The following is a 23,419-nucleotide window of genomic DNA, read 5'->3' on the forward strand; positions in this document are numbered from 1 at the left end:
GGTTTAAAGGTGGGATTAGGGATAATGAAGCCTTGGGTGCGATCTGAAGTGAGCTGTATTAAAAGCCAGCTAGCGTAGCTCGGGAGAGTGCGTCTAGTAAATTGTCGTAATTACTCGGGAGAGATTTACGGTAATAAGAGTGCTCATGATCGGTAGAGAATACTTAGGCGAAATTATAGAAGACATAGCGGGAAGGATTCCGACAATAGGGGAAATCATAACTCTAGACCTCCTTAATCTTTTCTCTGACCCTTAGTGTCGTTAGTTGTTAATGTACTATTTTAATTTGTTAGTTAATTAGTTAAACACAAGAATCTTAATATCTATAAGTTAGGAATTGTTCAAGCTTGTCTTCTTGGTGATAGTGAACAGCTGTAGCTAAACCTTAGTTCTCTGTGGGATTCGACTCCGGACTTGTAAATCGGATTATATTTGTAGCGACCGCTTAGTCCTTTTTATAAGGCATAGTTGGGCGTGATCAGGACTGTCAGTGGCGCTAAAACCAAAGCGACAAGCACACAGACGTTGTCTCGGGAAGATGCGTAATGATGACGCGCGTGGTAGTGACGTCACATTTTGATAATCACACCAATCAGGGTTCTGCAGGTTGTGTCGTTCTCTCGATCTTAGTCAACCCGGCGTAATCTAATAGCCAAATTCTCCCACAACCGAAACGAATGATGTCCGCTTACCGAGGACGTGCGGGGCTACAACCTCGACAAACGGAGGGACTAACTGTATAGGTCCAAATTTGGTAACCACGGTAACAGATAAGCAAGACATAGGACGGGGTTGACCACGATACAGAGACTGACGGCCGTCCAAATGAAGGTCGACGACTAGAAGCAGGCAGCTGAGATAGTAACGGTAACTTAAACTGAGAAATAGACAGGAAGAATATTCCTTTGGATATTCTTTATGTTGTACTTTTTAGGGTTTTTTGGGAAATGTCTCTTATAAATAGGAAGAGATGGGGAACAAATGGGGATTTGCCCTTTTTGGAGAACTGAGACATATTGTAAAGTTGAGAGAAGAATATACGAAAGAGTTGTCTTATTCACTTTATTCAAGCACATGTTGTTCAATCTTTATCCATAAATCTCAAGATCCCATAACTCAGATTGACTACTTACCTTTCCACGTCGTTAGAGAAAGGAAACACCCAATCACACTATCATTGGTTGACGATTCCTTTACACTATAACCCTTGTCATTCTCGCATTTATTATACATTTATGATATTACATATCTTGTCAATCATAGCATTTTAAATTCGCTATTTAATGTTCCTAAACCCAATTCGTTATACAAAAGTTTTATTTTACTTGGTCTAGGATTTATTAAGTTCAACTGAGATTCACCCTTTTATTCTTGATTGGTTTAGTAATTATTTGCTCAAACAAGTATTATAGTCTATGGCTCTATATACTAGTTAATATTCAAGCCGAATAAACCGAGATTACCGAACCGAATAAATCGAAATCGGAAGGAGAAAAGGCGAACCACCGAATTTGATTAGGTATGATATTGGTATAGCATTTTAAGAAATCGAATACCGAAAATACCGAACCGAAATGATCAAATACCGTACCGTACCGACCGACGAACATTGCTAGAGAGCACCATAACACATACTACAAACAAATACAAATAAAGTACTAAAGCGTGCATGTTGCTATCCAATACGGACCTGCGGTGCAAATAAACTTTCCCAAATTAAACTAGTACTATTTCTATTTTGGCAGTAGTATATTGTTAATGACGTGAAAGTAGATGCCTTCTGGAATTTTCCATGACCAATAAAGGATAAAGACTAACGCGTAAGGTAAGGGTGCGTTGTGACGGGGTAGGGGGAGGTCGGGGTGGGTGGTTGTCGTCAAGTGGGAGATGGCAAAGCAAATGAAAATGCAAATTGTGATTCCCAGTGGACCAATTGGAGGGACCAATTATCAACCTCACCACCCCCACCTACATCTTACCGTCCATTTTCCTTTTCTTTGATTCTCATCCCTCAATAATATCATTCTTCTCTCTTCGATTCGCTAACTACAGAGTCAGCAAAGCAGGACTCCATCGCCGAAGCAAACCCTAGCTCACGCCTTGTCTTTTCCCTGTTAGGCAAGTGTTTAATTTGATTTCCTTCTTATTTAGCGTATGAGAAACAGATATGTGTTTCTTTTTTGTTTTCTTTTTTCGAATTTATGATCGGATCTTAAGAATGTGAGGAAAGGACCTACAGTTTGTTAAGCATTTGAATTTCACTTTTTTTTTTTGCTCGTAATCATTATAACCAGCTGCATCACAAGATAAGGATTAAAACTTGGCTCAAAAACTAGTTTTTGTTACTTTTTGCCCTCTTTTTTGGGGGGTTGATAATCAGTGAATATTGTCATAATTAGTCCGTTTTAGCTAAGAGCCCAACACTTCAGCATCTTAGTTTCAGCTATCCCAATCTAATATGCTGGATTTTGAGCTCAATGTTGACAACTTGAGCTGGGTAATATAGGATCAATAAGTTAAGCAAGCAGGGAAAACTCATTACTGTTATTAGTTTTGCTTGGTGTCTTACTTTAAGTGATGCTCATATTAAGTGCTATTTTGTTCTGTTAATCGAACGATGCGAATGTACAGGTAGCTAAAATGTCAACTCCATCAAGGAAGAGACTGATGAGGGATTTCAAGAGGTTACAACAGGATCCTCCTGCTGGTATAAGTGGTGCTCCTCAAGACAACAACATCATGCTTTGGAACGCCGTTATATTTGGGTCAGTCTTGTATTAAAGTTCATGAGATATGTGTTTTAAATTTAGTTATACATAGTCTATTGGTACATCTATTTGGCATGGTTGTTTTTCCAGATATAATAAACTAATTTCTGTTTTTTAATTGTTTTTCTGGGTGTGAAATGCAGTCCTGATGATACTCCTTGGGATGGAGGTGAGTTGTACTTTCCTTGCATTACACTGGCCTAAAAGAATGTCTGAACACAGTAGTTTGATATATGCTGTTAGCTTGCTCATGGTTTTGTCTAATTTTATGTGTGGTAGTCTATGCATAGTATGGTGTTTTGATTTTCTAAGTCTGTATTTTTTCTGTCATCTGATTTGTCATTTATGAATTTTCATGCCCTCTGTCCACCCCACACGCAATAATAAAAATAAGAATTTGAAGGAAAAGAGGAAGAGAAAAACAAGTGCAGTTGTAAGTTTTATTTAAATCAGTCAGCAATGGCTGTACCTCGTGCACTAGTTTTTTAAGATCATATTCTCAAGTGCTCTGATGGCAAGAATTTATTTCTTTGATTTCCCGATCTGAGCTTTCTTGTCATGCCATTTCTCTGATTTTCCACCTTATTATCTGTCATCATTCTATTGCTTAATGCCAAAAGCAAGTTAGTGAGTGAGGAAGTGCTGCAACCTTGATCTTCTATGCTATGCTGCAATAGGTTCTCTGCATTTGGTCAAACTCTGGTGTAGGTGATTTAACTATTTGTGCAGCACAGCTGGGCTCATCTACGTGCTTAACTTTTAGAAATATGTATCTTGTCTTATTCTTGCCTAATCTTGTGACAAATGATCTTATTTGCCTGTTGTTGAACCAAAAAATATCCTCTAGTGGGCGTTTCACGTGGTTACATTTGTCTGGACCGACCAAGAAATGCATTACACATTTGAAGCAATTCGAATTTTGTGCTATCCCTTCTGGCGTGTTTGTTATTTGCTCCACAGAAGAAAAGACGCATTCTAAACCTTTTCCTGAATGAATTATGTGTTGAAATCTTCTTTCCCTGACATGAATTTGCTACGTGATCTATCACAATACTATCTGATAACATCAGGTACGTTTAAATTGACGCTTCAATTCTCCGAGGATTATCCCAACAAGCCACCAACAGTGCGATTTGTTTCTCGCATGTTTCATCCAAATAGTAAGTTGGAGTTGAAGTTTTCATTTTCTATTCATCAGAGAATTGGTAAATGAATTCTAATATGGAATATGCTTTCCTTTGTTTTCAGTTTATGCAGATGGAAGTATATGTTTGGATATACTGCAAAACCAGTGGAGTCCAATATATGACGTTGCAGCTATACTTACATCCATTCAGGTAACTATTATTAGATCCTTATAACAATAGTTAAATTGTGATAAGTAGATACTGTAAGCAGTAGCTACAGTTTTGAATTCTGGTAAGGTTGGCTTTTTCTTAAGATAGCTGCATTACACAATTTGGAGCTACTTTTGCATTTCTCGCTTGGGTATTTTCCATGTGAATTCATTAATTTTAAACGAGAAAGCAAGTCTTGAGGAATTATAAAAAGTGATTCCAAAGATTTCATTGTTTCCGGAAGATTTTATGACTCGGTGAGTCAAGCAATTCTCCATAAAATTAGTACGATTCAGAGTGTCCAGAAAGGTTCTCTTTGACACTCTAGACAATGGAAATAGGCTTGTAAAGCTGTCCAAAGAAAGGACTTTTTAGCCAAAGCCAAATTTCAGGCCTTTTATCTAGAGGATGTACACGGGATGCTTTGTGCACCGGGCTCAGGCTGCCTTTTATATATATATATATATCTAGAGGATGTTTTCAAATTTCTTTTTTAAATTTTAACAATTCTTTAATAGCATAGCACTCCGAGAAACGTTTTGAAATACTTTCTTTGGTCAACACAACAAAGTTGACCTAACTGATCCTTTCGTAGCTATTCCCTCTATATGTTTAATATTTGACGGAAAGTCTATTTGTCCAAACAGTACATAAATTTTTCAAATAGCCCGCAAGTATAAGCATGACTTATTATTTGGATAAATGGCTGGTTAGTTATCAACTAGCCCCGTTTGGACATACATTATTTCAACTTCAACTGGAATTATTATTTGCAAATCAGTATTATTTTTTACGGTTCGGCAGTATCTCAACTTCAACGTTGAATTAGGGGATTTGAAGTTGAAAAACTTGTTTGAGGAGCATTTTCAAGTGAATAATGTTTTTTTTTTTTTCCGAAGTGAAATTTCTGTCTGAACATAACTTCAACATCCAAATACTCTTTTTCAACTTAAACCAAATAATATCCAAATGCCTACTTAGCTTTCTTCTTCGGAATTTTTTGCTGTGAGTTTTGAGAACAAGTCTATTTGTTTAGTTCCTAGACAGGCATTTACTCTTGGGTGTTCTGATTGAGGAGTGAGGTAGGAGATCTCGTCATGGATGTTGTTTCTTAGATCAATTCTTTGATTTCTTCGATAGTAGTTAGACATATTGAACCCTCTTTGGGTCTTCCAGTATCAATGAGCTATTGAGTGTTCCAGTGTTCATTTAGCAAGAATTTATTTTCTTTTATCAAGTAATCTTATTCGCGGCATCTTGAGAATGCCACACGGTAGAACAAATAGTAGAAGCAGTGGTAGCTACAAATAAGATCAGGATTTACGCTTCTATGGAATCAATTACTTCCAATACAACACAATCTCAACTTTTGCAAACTAATATTAGGAAACAGGATAGACCCATATCCTACAGAATCCAGGTTTAGGAGTTGCCAGATACTTAGATGAAGAAAAGGGAAGGGTGTGGTGGAAATTGAATTTTAGTTGCTAAACTCCGTGATCTTTCTTCTGACTGATGGATGCTGTGACACATTTCCATTTTCCAATGTCGCATATGCTTGACTCAGTAAGATGAGAAAATTATAAAATCGAGTGACTAGATAGTAGATAGATGTTGGGGGTTGAGGTAGGTTGTGGTGGTTGAGTGGCTGGATTATGTACGGTTACTCCAGTATGTGTGAGAATGTGATGTTATCGTAGAAGGGAACTTTGATTTTACATGTAACGAGCTTATGCCATTCCTCTATTTCTTTTCCCTTGCCTGTAGAAGTAATAATTTGTTAAGTAGCCCTAGGGCTAGTTCAAGTGGCGAAGGTTGAGGGACTTGTGACTTAGGTGATATTTAAGCGGAGAAGGCTACAGGGGCAGACCCATGATCCCTGCGTTCCGAACGCTTCGGTTGGTCCTAAGGGTTGGCCCCTGATGGATTTTGTGGTAAAACAAAACAAAAGATATAATTTGTTAAGTAGGGAGGAGGTGAAAATGATGTTCCTTAAGGTGGTGAGTTGGGAGAGGTATGGTGGTAGTTGCTCTCTACCACTTGAAATTTACATACAGAAGCGCACCACCTTACACCTTCAGAAGAGAACTTAAGGTTTCTGGTTTGCATAAATGATTATAAGTTTTCTTATTCTTGCAGTCATTGCTGTGTGATCCAAACCCTAATTCTCCTGCAAACTCGGAAGCTGCTCGGTTGTTCAGTGAGAATAAGCGGGATTACAACCGAAGAGTTAGAGAAGTTGTGGAGCAGAGCTGGACTGCTGACTGATACCATGGAAGAGAGATGATTGCAACCTCAATCAGGAGCTTTGAGGGCTCGTCTATGTAACACATTCATTCTGGTCCTAGTATAGTTGCTTGATGCTACTCCCTCAATTGTTGTTTGCTGCGTTTGCATCGATAAGCTCCTGTAAATTATGAACTCCGGTATTGTATTTGCTTAGAATGTGTTAGTTGTTTTTCCAACAAAGATGGTTTTCAGATACTTTCATTTTCCCCTCAAACTTTGGATTTTACTTGTAAGCTATGCCGACCTGAATAGACCAGCAATGTGTGTTCATATATTCAAGCGAAGAATAAGCAACGGGCATTTCCCGAGCTTTTGGATCAAAGGCTATCCACTTCGTTTTAGTTATTTAATTAGCAGGTGGCTGTAACATACCAACAATTTCTTTTTACTGATCATCTATTGACATCAGCATTTAGGGTAAGTCTAGTAACGAAACTATTAAAGCTGGGTTTACATAGTTTTGAGTAGGTCTAGCAATACCAAAGCCTGGATTATTACATGGTTCCAGTCGGGTGTTAAATTTCAGCCATTCAACAAATATTGGTGAAAGGGTTGATAACGCATAGAATTGTAGACATTATAACAGCGACTGAAAACTGTAAAAATAGCACGGTCTAGCAAGTTTTTGGACTGGTCATTTAAAAATAGCCAGTGTTTACCAAGTCAATGAAAAATAGTCACTATTTTGCTGCAACAGAGATCGGTCCAGCATAATATACTGGAGTTCGGTGCACCTGTGTATGAACTTCCAGCATATTATGCTGGAACTTCAACACACGGAAAGTTCCAGCATAATATACTGGAGATTCAAGCACTTGTGTATGAACTTCCAACATATTATACTGGACCGGTATACTTTGCTGGAACTCCAGTATATTATGCTGGAGTTCTAGTGTACTTATGCTGGAACTCCATCATATTATGTTGGAGTTCCAGAATACTTATCCTGGAACTCCAGTATAATATGCTGGAGTTCAAGTATACCTATGCTGGAATATACTTGAACTCCAGCATAACATACTGGCGTATTTTTCGGGTTTTGAACAGTGTTTTGGCTCAGATTTATCTTTACATGAAAAGTGGCTAAATTTTGATTACTTTTGAAACTGGACTATTTTTGAACGACCACTTGTAAATTGGTTATTTTTAAATTTCTCCCTCGAAAACCACGATCTAAGTTTTATATTTGGTAAATCTACAATTAATATTGTATTTTTTTTATATAAAATTGTCTATAAAAGAATAATTGTCTTCTGATGGTGATATTAACGAAGTTGTACGGACAAATAAGGAATATGAACGAAGCTGTACGGAAGGACACAGAAAAGTTCACCATCACTGTAAAATACGTTTGGCATGTTATTTATATTCAACATATGCGTCAAAATTTACTTTTTTCTTTTTTTCAATTTTGTGCTCAGCGAAACACAAACGTAAAGTAAATGGAGGAAATATTATAGACAACTTCATTCTGTATGCAATTAATTAGCTCATTCATAACCAAAATAAAGACGCGCATAAGGTGGATTTCTTGAATTAACCTAAATCATTAGTACAATAAAAATGTTTTAAAAGAATTCATATACTAAAAAAGATGTCATTCTAAGCAAATCCAATACCGGAGTTCATAATCTAGTTTGCGTCAACAAGCTCCTCTAGATTAGGAACTCCGTTAGTAATTGCTTAAAATAATCTAGTTGCTATAACGACAAAGATGGTTTTCAGAATTCATATAATATTTCACTGCAAAGAACTGAAGCATGAAAACATTTCCAGTATAATATTGTAAAACCAAATGCAAACATAAACAGATATCTAATGCCCTAAAGTCTAGGGTCAAACTAAGACCAAACAAACCAAACATGACTATTTCGCATGCAAACCCCAAATTGACGACCCTTCTATGATCTATACAAGGAAAGCTTCCTGCTTATAAACACCAATCCAAACAACCATAATAGAAGTATATTCAACATTCTTTCATTTCACACATCTTTCTAAACTTCTGCAGTGTTGATCTCTTCTGACTGTGAAGCATCCTGCAATAAGCGACACTAAAGTTAACTATGTAGTACAAAAGGCATATAATGCAATAAAGAAAAAGAAAATAAAAGTTAGTCCTTACTCAAAAAGCCATGCTTATTATAGGAGGGGGAAGGTGCGTAAAGGTCATTATTTGATCTAATAAGGCAAAGAAATACGATAGTTCACTAAAAACAGAGAGAAACTTAACCCCACTGAGACAAGGCTTTAAGTTTCTGAAACTCAATAATAGAATGACATCAGAAGGGAAGTTAACACCTAATTTTCTCTTCGTACCATATTCTCTTTGTCTTCTGGGAGGACTCTCTCTGGAGTGCATGCATTAGCAGGACCTATGACAAAAAGAAAGTTAATGAATCTCGTTAACACAAACAGCAAGACCTTTTGACTAAGAAAGGTACAAATAGACATTTACCTTCTACTTGAGCAGATTTCTTTCCCTGTCTTTTCACCTTATCCTTAGTTGGTTCTTGCTTAATAGGTTTTTCAAATTTCTTTTTAGTGGCATGACCAGAAACTTCTGTTGTAGATTTCGGAGTTGCAGCAGTCTTATTGACAGATCTACGGGTCTTAGTTGCAATCTCTTTCCTTGATGAAGTCTCCTTAGTTGGTTCTGTCACTTGGCAAGTTTCAATAGCATCTTTGTTCAAGTCTTCCTGTTCCAGTTTCTCAGTGCCAGCAACAGATGAAGAGCTATGCACTTCATCATCAGAAGAACGTGTCCCATCTTCAGGCGCATGGGAACAAGTCTCAGATACTTGCAACTGCTCAAAATCTTGCGAAATATTATAGCCTTCAAACAGTTGCTTCACTGGCTCCCCGAGATCTACAAGGCTATGGCGTTGCACATAGGATTTCAGCTCGTCCCTCAAGCGTTGAAGAGGCTGAAATAATAGTCAGGAAAAAAGTAAGACAAAAGTAGTCTATTCCTAATTTACCAACTACAGGCAGTGTTGAACTTTTCTAAGACCATTGCAATAGAAAAAAGGTGAACGTAGCTGTAAACTGCTGGTAACCAATTGGGAGAAATATATATCTTACCTCACAGCCAGCTTCCAAAGCAAGTTTGAAAAAACCAAGAGAAATGGAATGCTTAGCAGCAGATTCAGAGAGCTTAATCTGGGATAGCCAATAGAGTGCAGAGGAAAGACGATTTCCTTCCTTTCCATTAGATGATTTTGAAACTGCTGAAAGCGGTGTATTAGTTTTCCCCTGGTTGATTGCGGATCTCTTTGCTCTAGCCTCAGAAATAGGAGTGATAATGCCTACTGCTCTTGAGGAGGCAGGGCTGGCACTTGGCTTAGACTGAATAGACAGCCTTCTTGGAGGTTTAGCAGCAGATTTTTCCTTGCCTGAGAGATCAAGGACACTAACACTCTTACTAACGCTTGATGCAGGTTTTCCCCTGAAGAGGTGAAGAAAATTAAGCATGGACATCAGAGGAAACGAATATTTGGCTACTACAAATGAAGTAAGAATAAAATGATTTGGAACAGTAAACATACTAAGAAGTTTCTGCGCTTGTGTACAAGTCATTAGTTTAAATTGTTTGTATTTTTTTTTCTAAGGGGAAAAACAACCATTCTCTGATACTTTACTTAGGTTAGGTTATTCCTTCTCCAAGACCACATTTATCACGACAAAGAATAAGGCTGAAAAACAGAAATCTATCAAACCTTAATTTCTGAGACTGGGTAACATCTCTGTTTTTGTTTATTAACTAAATTTGGTAGGAGGAGTTACTCGATTCCGTACCAGATATTGTCATGCAATTCAAAGAAACAGTTTTAAATGCTATGAATCATGAATGTCTAGTATGCGCTGCAGACTGCAGTAGCATGAAAAAGGACTTTTGAAGGAATACAATCAAAGATGGAAACTCGTCGCAGGATAAGGTATAGGCCAATTAATGAAACATGCCAGCGCATATATGATTGATCTTCATAAACATAGCAGCGAATAATATATGCAAATTCAGCAATTATTTTTGTTCTTCCAATTACCAAAACAAATAGTAATAGGTATTTCATGACGCCTCGACTAAGGTAGTTTATCATTTCTAGGTTTGAAAAGGGCCAGAAAATAACCGACATCGAAATTCAGAAATTCTTCACTCAAACAAACAAACATACGAGTACTCATGCAACTAGCCTCTGTTGAAAGTCTCTCAGTAAATTCATTATACACACAAAAAAGCGGTGAATTAGAAAGAAACAGCAGTAAAGATAGAGACAGACCTTCTAGGAGCCGAAGAGTTGGAAGAATCAGTCAAAGGTGGTTTCTCCTCCTTGGCTTTAGCGCCCGATCGCAGTGGATATCGAAGAAGCTTCGATGATGATGATGATGATCTCTTTGAATTCGCTGCAAAAAAGAAGAAGAAAAAACCCTAGCAGTCAGTCACATATATACATACAGAGGCGCGAATGTATACACACAATCATAAATCATAAATAAATGAAATTAAAAAGTGAAGAGTGATACCAGAAACAGTGGATTGATCTTTGCCGGTAACTTCCATTGAGAATTTTAGGTTTTCCGGAGAGAACTGAATGAATGATCAGCGAAATAAACGGAGGAAATGATAGAATAGAGTTGTGAATTTAGGGCTTGACTATATATACTCACAAGAGATAAGCGCAGTGGCGTTGGGCGGGAAATGTTACAACTGCTTCAAAATCAAATTTCAGAATACTGTGGAAACGGCTCTTCGGGTTGGGCCCGTCTAGTGGGCCCAATGAACACGCTCATATCATGCAGCTTTCAAATTTTGAATACTCTCACTTACCGTTAATGCCTGAGTTAGCAATCGTACTTATATTACAAGTCAGGATTAAGCACTAAAACTTAGATTTTCCCATATTTCTCCATCAATGTAAAAAAAGAGAAGGAAAACGAAAAGAAAGCGCTTTCCGTATAAAAGGAGAAGCAGCAAAAGGACATTAATGTAAATGAAAATTTGTATTTCAAATCTTGAGCAAAATCAAATGTTTCCTCTTTATTCGTCGTATTACGTCACATTCTATGTCTTTCTTTTTCACTCTCAATTTCTCATAGGACCCTGCTCCAACGAAACAAATAACATTTCTGTTTCATTTGTTTGATATCATTCCCACTAACTTGGTATTCAAGCGTTCTTTTCTTTTTTTTTTAATCGTCATGATTTGTTTAAGGTTGGTTAGAGTAATTAATAATAATTATAAATCTTCTATCCTACTTATATGTCAGTATTTCTTTTTTATTTGGAGAGTTTAAGAGTTTTATTTTAATACAAAATTTTCAAGGATAATTTGAATGTTTTTTTAGGTAGATGTAATTTCTTTTCTCTCAATTAGACGTAATATTTTCGCTTTTCTTCAACATCAAAATGATTCGAACATTTGTAATTTGGTTTTAACGGAAAAATAAGCAACTTTTAATACACACACACAGAGGTCATTCTAAGTGCTTGGCTCTTATTTCTCTGTTGTACTAATCCAAGGTAACCACTCAAAAGAGGACAAAAACAAATTGGAAGAATAACGATCGAACCAGAATAACTAATTAAAAGTAACCTTTCCGATTTGGGCTATTTTCAAGATTTTTGAAAATAGAAAGATGTTTTTCACTTAGTATAGAGGAGAACCATATTCACCATGTCAAAGGAAGTTATTTGAGAAATTAACTTAAATAGCAGCCCAGTCAAATTAAAAAGATAATTGACAGTTATTGCTTCGTATAATGCAAAAAGGTTACAAAATTTCGAACCGCATCTAAATAATCATTGTGCTTCTAATTGATGTACAGCACTAATAGCTCATTCTGTATTGATGAATGGGAAAAGCAAGAAATTCTTCCCAAGGAAATATAATTATTGTGATAAACTCCAAACGGTTTACATCATTACATGTTATTTGTCCCAATATCAAGAGATTAATTAGTTACTGTTTGTATGAAAACTCTTTCTGCATTTATCTTTGGGATTGTAATATACAGATAAATTAGTGTTAACCAGAAACGACGCTACAACATACAAAAAAAAAAAATGTTCTGATGATAAACAGATACTCCAAGTTTTACATCAAATCACCTATACACAAAAATAGTTATGTAAAACCTTTTAACTTACTGTGGCTATTAAGTCTACAGTTATTATGAACTTGCACCCGTAATCTGTGCAGGATCAATCACAATTCCATGAATTTGTTTTCGTCTTCGTAAAAAGCCTCTACCAGAAGTGGCTGCTGGAGGATCTATTAGTTGAACATGAGCTGGTATTGGCATGTCTTGTGAGTGACCAGAAACACAGAGTGAACCAGAATCATCTTGTTCCCAGTACACTTCTACCATAGTACCTATAGGATTCTCAGCACATTCTGTTCCTGGTACTTTCACAAATCTTGCTCCTATAGGTATCTGAATAGCCACATTCACAAATGAAAAACTAGAGTTACTCATTTCACAGTGATTAGAATTATGGATGCAATTTTATCATGAAAATTATGGAACGAAGAATATGATAATCAACTTACTTGAAGTGAGAGCCCGGAATTCAAAGTAAGAGTCGCGAAGCTTCCTTCAGCAACATCTTCCAGTTCTGCCTGTCTAGCAATGTTTAGAAAAACTTCTTCAAGAGTTGTAAGACCAAGCTGGATATCTGTAATGCCAAATTCCTTCTCTCTATCTTGAAGCTCAGCAAAGAAGTCCTGGTTGAGAGTAAAAGTCAATGATCAACAAATGAGCTAACATTGCAAAACTAGTCTACTTTTCATTCCACAATAAAGTTGCAAGACCATTAAATGATGTTAAACTAATCTAATTTCATAGTTGCTTTAAAGATATTACCGTCAACAGCTTCTCCTTGTCATGGGGAATAATAAAGGTTAGGAAGGACTTGTTTTCCTCTTTAGGCACCACATCCAAGCGCTGTGGACATAATTTGCAAATCGAAACCAGTTCATTTAACAGTTTCAGAAAAGAACGGGAAAAAGTAAAGGCATCTTTGACATACACTTTTAAAGAATTGTTTCACAGCTTCAGGTTGAGATGTACTCAAAGTATCTCCTCTTTCAGGAGTCCCATTTGTCCCACCAGAAAAGCTTACATTAGCAATGAAACCAGTTCCAAACCTTGATTTCAATCTTATTGAAGTTCCAATGCAACGAAGTCTACCCTTTGCCATGATACCAACGCGATCACTTAAGATGTCAGCTTCTTCCATTGAATGAGTGGTCAGTATAATAGCACGCCCTTTTTTTGCATCCTCAATTATGTCCCAGACATGTCTTCTGGTTATTGGATCCATACCGGTAGTCTATGAGGGTTTTCATGTTTTAGAGAAGAGAATGTCATGATAAATTTCTTTTTAGCATAATTCTGATAAACATCAGGAGAAGACATATTTACCAAAACCTACCGGTTCATCCAAAATGAGCAATTTTGGTTCACCAATAAGTGCTATAGCAACACTGAGGCGTCGTTTCATTCCTCCACTGTAACTACCAGCTCTCATTCTGGCTGCGTCTGTGAGTTTTACCTCGGCTAGTGACTTCTCTACGACCTGTGATTTGATCGGAATATTGGTTAAGCAGGATTTATAATCGGCTCAATTAGTCGGTGGTTTAGCCTGTTCATCATATCTTTAGATAGGTACAAAAGGCTAGACAAAGACTAGGTTTATATGCTCTCACCTCTTTTACTAAAGCAGGGGATAGACCTTTAATGCTGGCAAAAAGATGCAGGTGTTCTTGACCGGACAATGCATCCCAAAGAATATCAAACTATAAAATGACAAAAATGAATGGATTTATTTTAAGCAAACACATATTGCTAGGATAGAGTATTAGTTAGATCCATGAAAGATTTGAAGATAGAAACATAAAGATAATAATAGTCACCTGGGGACAAACCCCTATCATCCTTCGAATGTTTGACATGCCTGTAGAGCTTCTTATGGACTGACCATATACTAGTGCTGTTAAAAGCAACTCCTTGTTACACACAAGCAATTTGCAATGAATATAGAATTTCTTTTTGTGAAATTGAAAACAATATTACCATCTCCTGTGGTAACAGGTGTAATCCCAGTCAAACAATTAATAGCAGTAGTTTTTCCAGCTCCATTGGGCCCAAGAAGACAAAATAGCTGATCCTTTGCAAGATTCACCCATAAGCCCTGCAATATTGACTCCAAAAAATGAGCTGCAGATGCAGCTAGGGTAAAGGTGTAGGATCTCCGGAGTATTATTAAATACAGATGCTAGTTTCTTCTAAAAAAAAAAAATTTCCTTCTGAAATGCGGACTTCTCATTTCCCATAGGCAACTCTTACACAACATATAAAATGCGTACTGAATGCAGACTTCACAGGAATGTTGATTTGAATAAATTGCCGAGGAAATCAGAGAAGTTGCAAGAGAATTAAAAACCAAATTTTGAGGTTAGTGTCAACGAGCTAGATTCAATGCTCGACTCCTATCTGAACACAGAAACTGTCTTGTTCGTTTTTCTACTGTTGACTTACGTTTGCACAGGGAAAGCAGCTACTGTTATCTTCTCATTGACCAATAGATAAAATACCTTTAGGGCATGATAAGGAGATTTCCTTTGGCACTTACAGCAGCCCATCTTTGTTGTTCCAGGAAATATCTTTACAAGGCCATGTAGTTGAACTGCAATATCAGAATCAACTTCACCTTGCGTAGCTTGGCGTTTAACAATGTTTTCTTCTTCAAGAACATCTTCATCATCTGGTATAACACTATCCAGGGGTGGTGCTGAACCTGTGCAGCTACAAATACCCCCCTCTGAACACAAAAACAACAGCCTTAAAGTTTTTTCACAGCACGATCGTTATAAAGGTATTAATGAAATGTTGCTTTACCTTTCACCTTATTTCCACCTTTGCCTGTCCAGTAGCTAGGATTCAAGAAGTAGAACATTGATTTCCTCACACCAGAAATATTTGGAATTATGTTGTCCAAGTATATAGCAAGAACAAACCACAGAAAGAATGTTGACACGAGCCATATGTAAATCTCATTCTGTTAACAGAAACAACAGATAATGGGCCTATGTAAGATGCGAGACGACTGTACGCGATTGAAAGCAGTATTGCACTAAGAAAGAATTAACAAAGACCCAGAGTCTCTCCTCCCTCCCTCCATAACTCATTCGCTCCACTCATTCAAACTCACGGAGCTGTAGCAGTGATGAGAAGTGAACACGAAGTAGCTACTGAAATCATTTACGAGCAAACAAATACCTCACTCTCTAAATACTGCACCTCCTACCCAACATCAAGAAAACTGGAAATTAAAAGAGAAAGCCTAGTGTCATAGTAGGTGTCTTACCATAGTTATTACACACTCTGAATCATTAAAAGCACATTTTGTCCTACCACTCCAGCTGACACCAGGATCTTCAGGAGTGGCAGTTGCATCAGCAAGTAATTGAAGACCTTGAGCAAGAAGATCTGGTGGGAACAATGACCAAATGATCCTATAAGATTTGGAATATTTTTTGCTGTAGGGAAATCCAAATGCTGTTACAAGCTGAAAAAAATAAATGGAAGATGAGAAATACATTATCCCACTGAGTCAGTAATGGATGGTCATCAGTTCAAAGATAAGCACTTGCCTGAGTCATGAAACCGACAATAAATGTGAAGAAACCCACAGTTGTTGTTGAGGATGACTTGCTGATAAAAGCAGACAGCATGAATGCAAAACCAATCTGGCAACAGGTGCAGAAATTCTATATCAGTGGAGTTGAATATTAAAGTAGTTAGCCTCATTAGAAGTTGCAATTGAATGCAGATTGTATTTGGTGAAAGTGTTAAATTGAATGGTGGAGCCGAACCATATTAAGCTGGAAAAGGAAAAAAAGGAGAAACACGACGGCGAAGCTGTTGTTCAAGAAAAACTCAAATTGAAACATCATCCCAAAGAGAACTATGAGAAGAGAGGAGATAAGTGTGATGAATCCCTCCCATGTGAACCATGACAACCAATAGGCAGTATCATAGAGACCCATCATAGTCATTGCCTGTAAGACAAAATGTGACATTTAGAAAAAGAAATATCTTCCATGAAATAGAAGAATGATATTGTCTCTTACAAAAATGCAAGAGAGGTGATACCTGCCGAAGTTTGAGTTCCTTTTCAATGATCAAAACATTGATTTGGAAGACAAAGCCAAACATAGCAACAGCCAAGAAAAAGGTAGGTCCAACAGCACCCAAGGCAGAGAAAACTTCAAAAGCAGGATGTGCAAATTCTTTGAAACTGACAACCCAACTGAAGTTTGAATCTGAAAATGTACATAACCATAGGACAATGGTGAGCTTAGGAAAATGAGAACTTGATTTAAACCATCACAATCCATTTAGCGGATCATAGCCAGTAGTAAATGTCATACTTATATACCTCCAATCAGAGATCTTGCAATTTCACGTTCTGCTGCCAGTTGAAGTGGGATTTGGAACTTAAAAGTTGGATCTTCAAAGACTCCTCGTTTGACAACTGGAGTGGAGTTTGTTTGTATGCCATAACTGATTATGCTAGCATTCCTTTCAACAAAGTGCAGAGCTCCAGGACAACGCAGAGGGTTCTTGAAAAGCCATTCATCCACTTCATCTCGTGTTCTAAATGACAGAACCTGCAGAAAAGAAGGCATAGTATGATAAGTCAATGTTCCAACAAAGACATCGATTTGACATACTAAACTAAAGAATGAACCAAATTAAAGGAACCATTCATGACATAAAGTGGTAAACAGGACATTGGCATACCCAAAGGAGGACAGCAAGATCTATCTTTATGGAGTTAAAATGGTGATTGGCACACTCGAAAGAGGACAGCAAGATCTATCTTTTATGGAGTCAAAAATGGTGCATAAATTCAGGATTTATCAATGCAATTCTTAAACTAGATTTTATACTTGTTGCTTATATGTTGAAAGGAGTCGCACCACCTCCATGACGATAGAGAAAGCTGATAGTGAACACTTGACAGATTCTTGGGCAAGGAAACATAAAATGGTTCATTTTAGGGAGGCAAATTGTGAGGCGGATGATTTGGCAAAATGGTTGACTGCATTACCAGATTCAACCATGTTTTTCGAGATAGAAGATCTGCCAACAGAAGTTAGCAACCGTTCAAGTTGGACAAGATACAGATGGGTAACTTCAGACTTAGGCCAGATAAAGCAAACAACTTCAAATTTGATAAGGAAGTTTCAGCTGCATTTTTTAACCTTATGAACTTGTAAAGGACAGGAGTCCTCTTGTCTTCCTTTATTTTAGCTTACGCAATATTTTTTTTAAGCACATGTAAAAGACTGGGAATGTCCACTCTTTTCAAGGGGAATCCCATTTGCATCCAATATTATTCATGCGGACCATGTGTCAGGTAAGGAAATGGAAAGATCCACTTCTCATATAGGCGGTAAGATCATGTCTCCCTACTTGATATATTTAGTCAATGCCAAATCATCCGCTACCACATGACGAATTAACATGAAAAAAACATATATAAAGAACAAGTTAACTTGTTATTTCCATGGTGTGGCAGACTTATTACATGGAGAGAACAGCAGCATTTAGGGCAAGCATGAAATATCTGTAAATTTATTTTCTGAAAGTATGAATAGGGGAAAGAGGATTTATTGCTAGCAAGCAAACTGTACTATCTCATATTAACGGAAATTTTAAGTTACAAGATGACAAAAGTAACTTCATTTGGGCTGATGATTATCAGGAATTTTTCCCTCACAAGAATTTTCAAATAAAGTAATAAGCATATAAATCAGACAAGGAAACAGCACAAGGAAGACACAAACCGCAGAAGGTATATGTGTTATACTTAGTAACAAAGAAAATCAGATTAGAAAAAGTAGACAATAAGTAGCAACCATACAGGATAATTGTAAAAGTTCTCATTGGCAAGCAAAAAAATTTTAGGCAAGCAAAATTTTGTGAAAAGGTTTTCAATGAGGTGGGTAAGAACAATGAGGTTTCAGGATCAAATCCCATCGGAGACAAAAAACGCTAGGTGATTTGTTTCGATCTGTCTAAGCCTAGGTGGACAGAGTTACCTGGTACCTGTTGTTGGTGGGAGGTGACAGTATCCTGTGGAATTACACCACGATTATCAAAAAAAAAATTGAAAAAGGTAGTTTCTCCATTGCGGTGATTTAACAGCTTGTTTGGATGGTTGTTCCCCATTGTATCGTATTGTATTGTTATCCCAAAACAATGTTTGTTTTGATTGTTTCATTAAAATTGGTTGTATTGTATTGTTAAATCCATTGTTCCGGAACAATGAAAAGTCCCCCTTTTTTTGAAACAGCCGATTTGGTGTGGTGGGATTGTTTCCTATTTTTCTTTCCAATTATGCCCTAACTTATTACTCCACATTTCTATTTTACCCTTTACCTTTTTTTCTATTTTAACTCCAAATCTCCAACCTATAACCTACTTTGTTTGTTTTCAGAACTTCTACCGCCAACGTTAAAGGTGTTTTGTCGCCTTCTGTTTTATTTTTTCTCCTAATTTGCTTAACTCAATTCTAATTAGTTGTGCTCCTTTATTTTGCCTTCTTCTATCTCGCTCCTTTATTCTGCTTTTTTAAGGTGTTTTGCCCTCTTCTGTTTTGTTTTTTTAAAATTATTTTTATGCATAATTTTTGATAATTTAATATTTAAATAATTGAGGGCATTTTAGTGAACTTATCAGTTACAGTACGATACAGTCAAACCAAATAGCAAAATATTATTTATCAATAACAAACAATACAATCTATCCAAACATTGTATATATAAAGTGATACGATACAATACAGTACAATACAATACATTATAAAACGATAGGGAACAATGATCCAAACAGAGTGTAAGTGTTTTTTTGAATAAGTTCAACAGCTCTAACAACACATTGTATCCAACTCCAATTTATACACGGCTATTAGTAACAACTAATATAAGATTCACACGATAATAAAAAGAAACAGAGAAACAAAAACTCGAACTTAAACTTAAACTTAAACTCGGTCATTCCCAAATTACAACTATTTTGCAAAACATATGTCAGTTCAACATCAAAATGTAAAGGTAGATTCGGAAAATAGCAAGTCAAGTAGGAGTAATATATACCTTAGAGGTAGGAATAGACCGGCCAGGATTATTGGCCATAATTCTGCTCGCAATCTGCCCGATTTTAGGACTCTGAGAACCACTCCACACAAAATCATAGCAGGGGAGACGGATGAAGTTCTTTTGCTCACACGGCGGGATAGGCGGCGACACTAACGCTTGTGGGTCCCGCACGTTCTCGTAGGAGGAGGAAGAAGAGAAACGAGCTTCTATAGCTTTTTGGATTATAAAAAGAAGGAAGATCAAGAAGAGGGATGAGAATAACTGAAGGAATGTAGCTCTCTTGTTCCTCCATGCCACTATAAAATTCTTCTTTAGTAAAGCTTTGTACTGCTGTTTTAGCAATGGAAATCCCCTCTCCAGTTCCATTGGTTTTAACCAAAGTTTCAGCAGTTTTGGGAGAGAAAAGAAGTTAGTTGATTCACTTTATATCTAAGACAAAAAAAAATGAAGGCGCGTCTTTTCCAGGTAATTTTGTGTTTTCAATATTTGCCCCTTGTTTTTTTGTTATTGACGAGACATGCCACGGAATCTTAATCCAGTAGAACAGAAAGTTGAAAGGTCAAAAATGGATTAGGGTGTTGAGAACTTCTCCTTGTTGTTTGCGGAGAAATTTTTTAACAATAAGTTTTTAGAAAGCAACTAATAAGTGAATACTTTTAAGCAATGTCACAGTATAACGATCTCGGAATTTGTCCTTTTCAGTTCATTAATAAAATTATTACTTTAAGATTTTATATTTATTTTATCTATGTTTACCCTTTTAAACTCTAAGCATGTGATCTTTCTAAGGTCTACAATAAGTGACTTTTTGATTTTTTGATTTTGATTCAAAATAAGTGTCCTTTTACATAACCAAGAAGGACTTAATTTTATTTTTTCAAATTTTGCCCTTATTTACGTATGTCAATGTGTCAATGATGGGTAATTTAGTGAATACATCTTTTTTTTCTCTACTAGTTCATATTTTTTTAAGGGGTATGTCAAAGGCTAAAAAGTCACTTATTAAATTAATATTTTAAAGCTCTTTGTTAATTCTAAAACTGTCAAATAAAATGAAGTGCACGGAGATTTTAGCCTGGTATCTAAAATTTTGGCATGGTTTCATGGAACACTAAATGAATTAAAAGACAAAATAGTCTATTAATTAGTATATTATTCCTCTGCGTTGCTTGTCAAAATCTTGATCACAGTTATTACTATTATTATATTTTTGGACGATAGCAGTTTCTTATTTTCTATTTGGAAGAAAGAACACATTGATCGCCGCAATACAATCCCCCATAGTGAACCAACCATTCACGTCAAACCAAAATATATCGTGATCTTCACGTCGATCTTAGGATTTTGTGATAATTATGTAGTACAATTACTTTTGTTCGCAGGGAGGGACAACATAGTCATTTGCTATTATGACGTGGAGGGCACTTTGGGGTTTTGTACATATCATGTAGGGTCATTAGTCACATATTCGGGATTTAGAAAATGACATTGTATAATCGCCAATACATATACAACCCGTTCAACTTGGTATCATTTTTCATTTTAGCACTCTATCTCTATCTTATTCCATTTTGGCCCTCCAACCCTATTTTATATGTTCCATTTTGGCCCCCAACTCTATCTCTTATGTTCCACTTTAACACAAAAGTTGAAACCAGTACAAAAAATATAGCGCGTGTGTATACACAAATCTGAGGTGGAATAAATATCCAATTAAATGTTGCTACCTTGTATTTTCATCCATGTCAAATGGGTCAATACCAAAATACCCGAACCCGACCGTATTTTTTCATCTACTGCCGCTTCTTCATTCTCTAAGTTCCAAAGCTTTCATCTGCCGATTTCATACCTGGCCCGTTTAGATGAAATAAACCCACAAAAAATATGGTCGGCATGTATGAAATCGGCAGATGAAAGCGTTGGAACATAGAGAATGAAGATGGGGCAACAGTGGATGAAAAAATACGGTCGGGTTCGGGTATTCTAGTATTGACCCGTATGACATGGAGAAAAACCAGGTGACAACATTTAATTGGATACTTGTTACACCTCAGATTTGTGTATAAACACGCGCTATATTTTTTGCACTGGTTTTAGCTTTTGTGTTAAAGTGGAACATAAAAAATAGAGTTAGAGGGCCAAAATGAAACATATAAAATAGAGTTGGAGGGCCAAAATGGAACATGGTAGAGATAAAGTGCCAAAATGAAAGATGGTGCCAAGTTAAATGGCTGTATATGTATTTGGCCTTGTATAATCGCTCTAAAAATAATAGCAAAAAAATATATATTTTTATAGGGTAAAGGGTCAAATATACCCCTATACTATAAGAAAATATTTAAATATACCCTTCGTTGAGGGGTACATTTAATGAAATTTTTACCTCCTATAGCAAAGGTTAACACCTTATTTATTTTAAATGAATACCATTTAAAAAAATTATATTCTATAGATACCTTTTAAGGTTTATAACAAAATATTTAATATTGGTTACCTCCTAGCCCTAAGCCACAAAAGACGCTATTCAGTTACACTATTTTCTTTCTCTCTCTACTTTGGTACATCCCATTCTCTTCCCCCATTCCCTGAAAACACGATGCTCAATCTCAAAATTCCTCTCACCCACACTATTTTCTTTTCATTCTGTTGCTCCCAAACGCACACGCAAGTATACGTGGTCGACAAGTAATATAGGATTGTAAGTCCAGATATCGTACCCACGGGGACTTGTGATTAACTATCAACTAAATTAAACCAAATAATTAATCTATTCAAGTGAATTCCAAAGTATGAATATTTAACTAAAGATAATCTAGAGTAGTAAACTAAGAAACAAAGGAAACAAATTGGCGAACTTAGACACGAATTCAATGGGAGAGAATATTCTAGAGCTATGGGTTAGCTAACAATCCCGTTGAGTGGTGATAACTAGGAATTTTGACGCATTTTATACTCCTTCTTGCTTATGCTTTGATTAGAAATTCATACGAAATAGTCCCAAAAGGCTCACAAGTTGTGCTTGATTGCAGGTTTGATCAACAAAGTGACAAGATGTCAATAATCAGCTCAAAAGGAGTGAAACTTGCACAAGCGCCAAAGACAAGACAAAGCTCAGGCTAAATAAGGCCAGTGCGGCCGCACTACATTCTGTGCGGTCCGCACTGGGAGATTCAGAAAGGTGGATTTTCAGGCCAAGAGGCAGTGCGGCCGCACTACCATTTTGTGCGGTCCGCACTGAGATCAATTTCAGGATGTCAAGCCAATGCGGTCCGCGGTCCTTTTTATGCGGACCGCACTAGAAGCCTCCGCGGCCGCAGTCCATTCTCTACAGTCCGTGATGCCAAGGTTCAGAGAGCAGATTTTCAAGTCCAAAGCCCTAGTGCGGACCGCGGTCCATTTTGTGCGGTCCGCACTAACCCCGCAGGGGTATTTTTGTCCAAAATTGTCAGCTTAGTATAAATAGCTTCTTTTCCATTTTTAGGTTAAGCAGATAGTATCAGCACATAGCTGCGCTCGTGGGTTCGAAGTTTGTAGCCATTTTGGGCAATTTTATCTACATTTCATCATTGAATCTTTGTGTTTATCTTAGTAATTAATTAATATGAGTTTATATTCATCTATTTTTTATTTTTCTTCTTTAATTATGAGTATCTAGACCCATAAGCTAGGGTTGTGGCTCAACCCTAGTGTGGGTAATTGATGGGTCTTGTATTTTAGGGCTAATTTGACTATGGGTGTTTGTTATTTGGGCCAATTTCATGGTTAATTTCTGAATTAGTAGTTGCAAACAATAGTTTGTGTTGAGTTGACTTGAGATCATCTTAAGAAAGAGAGCCTAAGTCTTCGAAATTGG

General features: G+C 36.7%; 3 protein-coding genes across 4 annotated transcripts; 1 reads left to right on the forward strand and 2 right to left on the reverse strand.

The window, feature by feature from the left end:
* On the forward strand, positions 1,908–6,716 carry LOC109223711 (ubiquitin-conjugating enzyme E2 2-like). Its single transcript, XM_019388120.1, has 6 exons — positions 1,908–2,118; positions 2,632–2,765; positions 2,912–2,937; positions 3,839–3,928; positions 4,017–4,105; positions 6,245–6,716. Exons 2-6 carry the CDS (start codon positions 2,641–2,643, stop codon positions 6,371–6,373), a joined length of 459 nt encoding a protein of 152 aa, XP_019243665.1. The 5' UTR covers positions 1,908–2,118; positions 2,632–2,640; the 3' UTR covers positions 6,374–6,716.
* On the reverse strand, positions 8,078–11,067 carry LOC109223712. 2 transcript variants are annotated; one of them, XM_019388123.1, is made up of 6 exons: positions 10,919–11,067; positions 10,675–10,798; positions 9,479–9,842; positions 8,853–9,321; positions 8,696–8,769; positions 8,078–8,433 (listed from the first exon to the last, which is right to left on the reverse strand). In XM_019388123.1, the coding sequence occupies exons 1-5, from the start codon at positions 10,953–10,955 to the stop codon at positions 8,696–8,698; spliced, it is 1,068 nt and encodes a 355-aa protein (XP_019243668.1). In that variant the 5' UTR covers positions 10,956–11,067; the 3' UTR covers positions 8,078–8,433. The 2 variants fall into 2 exon arrangements, with proteins under 2 accessions (XP_019243668.1, XP_019243666.1); XM_019388121.1 differs by having other exon boundaries at positions 8,714–8,769; positions 10,919–11,064.
* Positions 12,355–19,981, reverse strand: LOC109223713 (ABC transporter A family member 2-like). Its single transcript, XM_019388124.1, has 16 exons — positions 19,564–19,981; positions 16,839–17,070; positions 16,553–16,722; positions 16,273–16,458; positions 16,051–16,146; positions 15,765–15,965; positions 15,296–15,455; positions 14,992–15,218; positions 14,471–14,588; positions 14,311–14,387; positions 14,104–14,193; positions 13,830–13,973; positions 13,425–13,727; positions 13,259–13,339; positions 12,946–13,119; positions 12,355–12,829 (listed from the first exon to the last, which is right to left on the reverse strand). Exons 1-16 carry the CDS (start codon positions 19,930–19,932, stop codon positions 12,566–12,568), a joined length of 2,892 nt encoding a protein of 963 aa, XP_019243669.1. The 5' UTR covers positions 19,933–19,981; the 3' UTR covers positions 12,355–12,565.

Source organism: Nicotiana attenuata, chromosome 3 (assembly GCF_001879085.1).
Source record: "Nicotiana attenuata strain UT chromosome 3, NIATTr2, whole genome shotgun sequence".
Lineage (NCBI taxonomy): Eukaryota > Viridiplantae > Streptophyta > Magnoliopsida > Solanales > Solanaceae > Nicotiana > Nicotiana attenuata.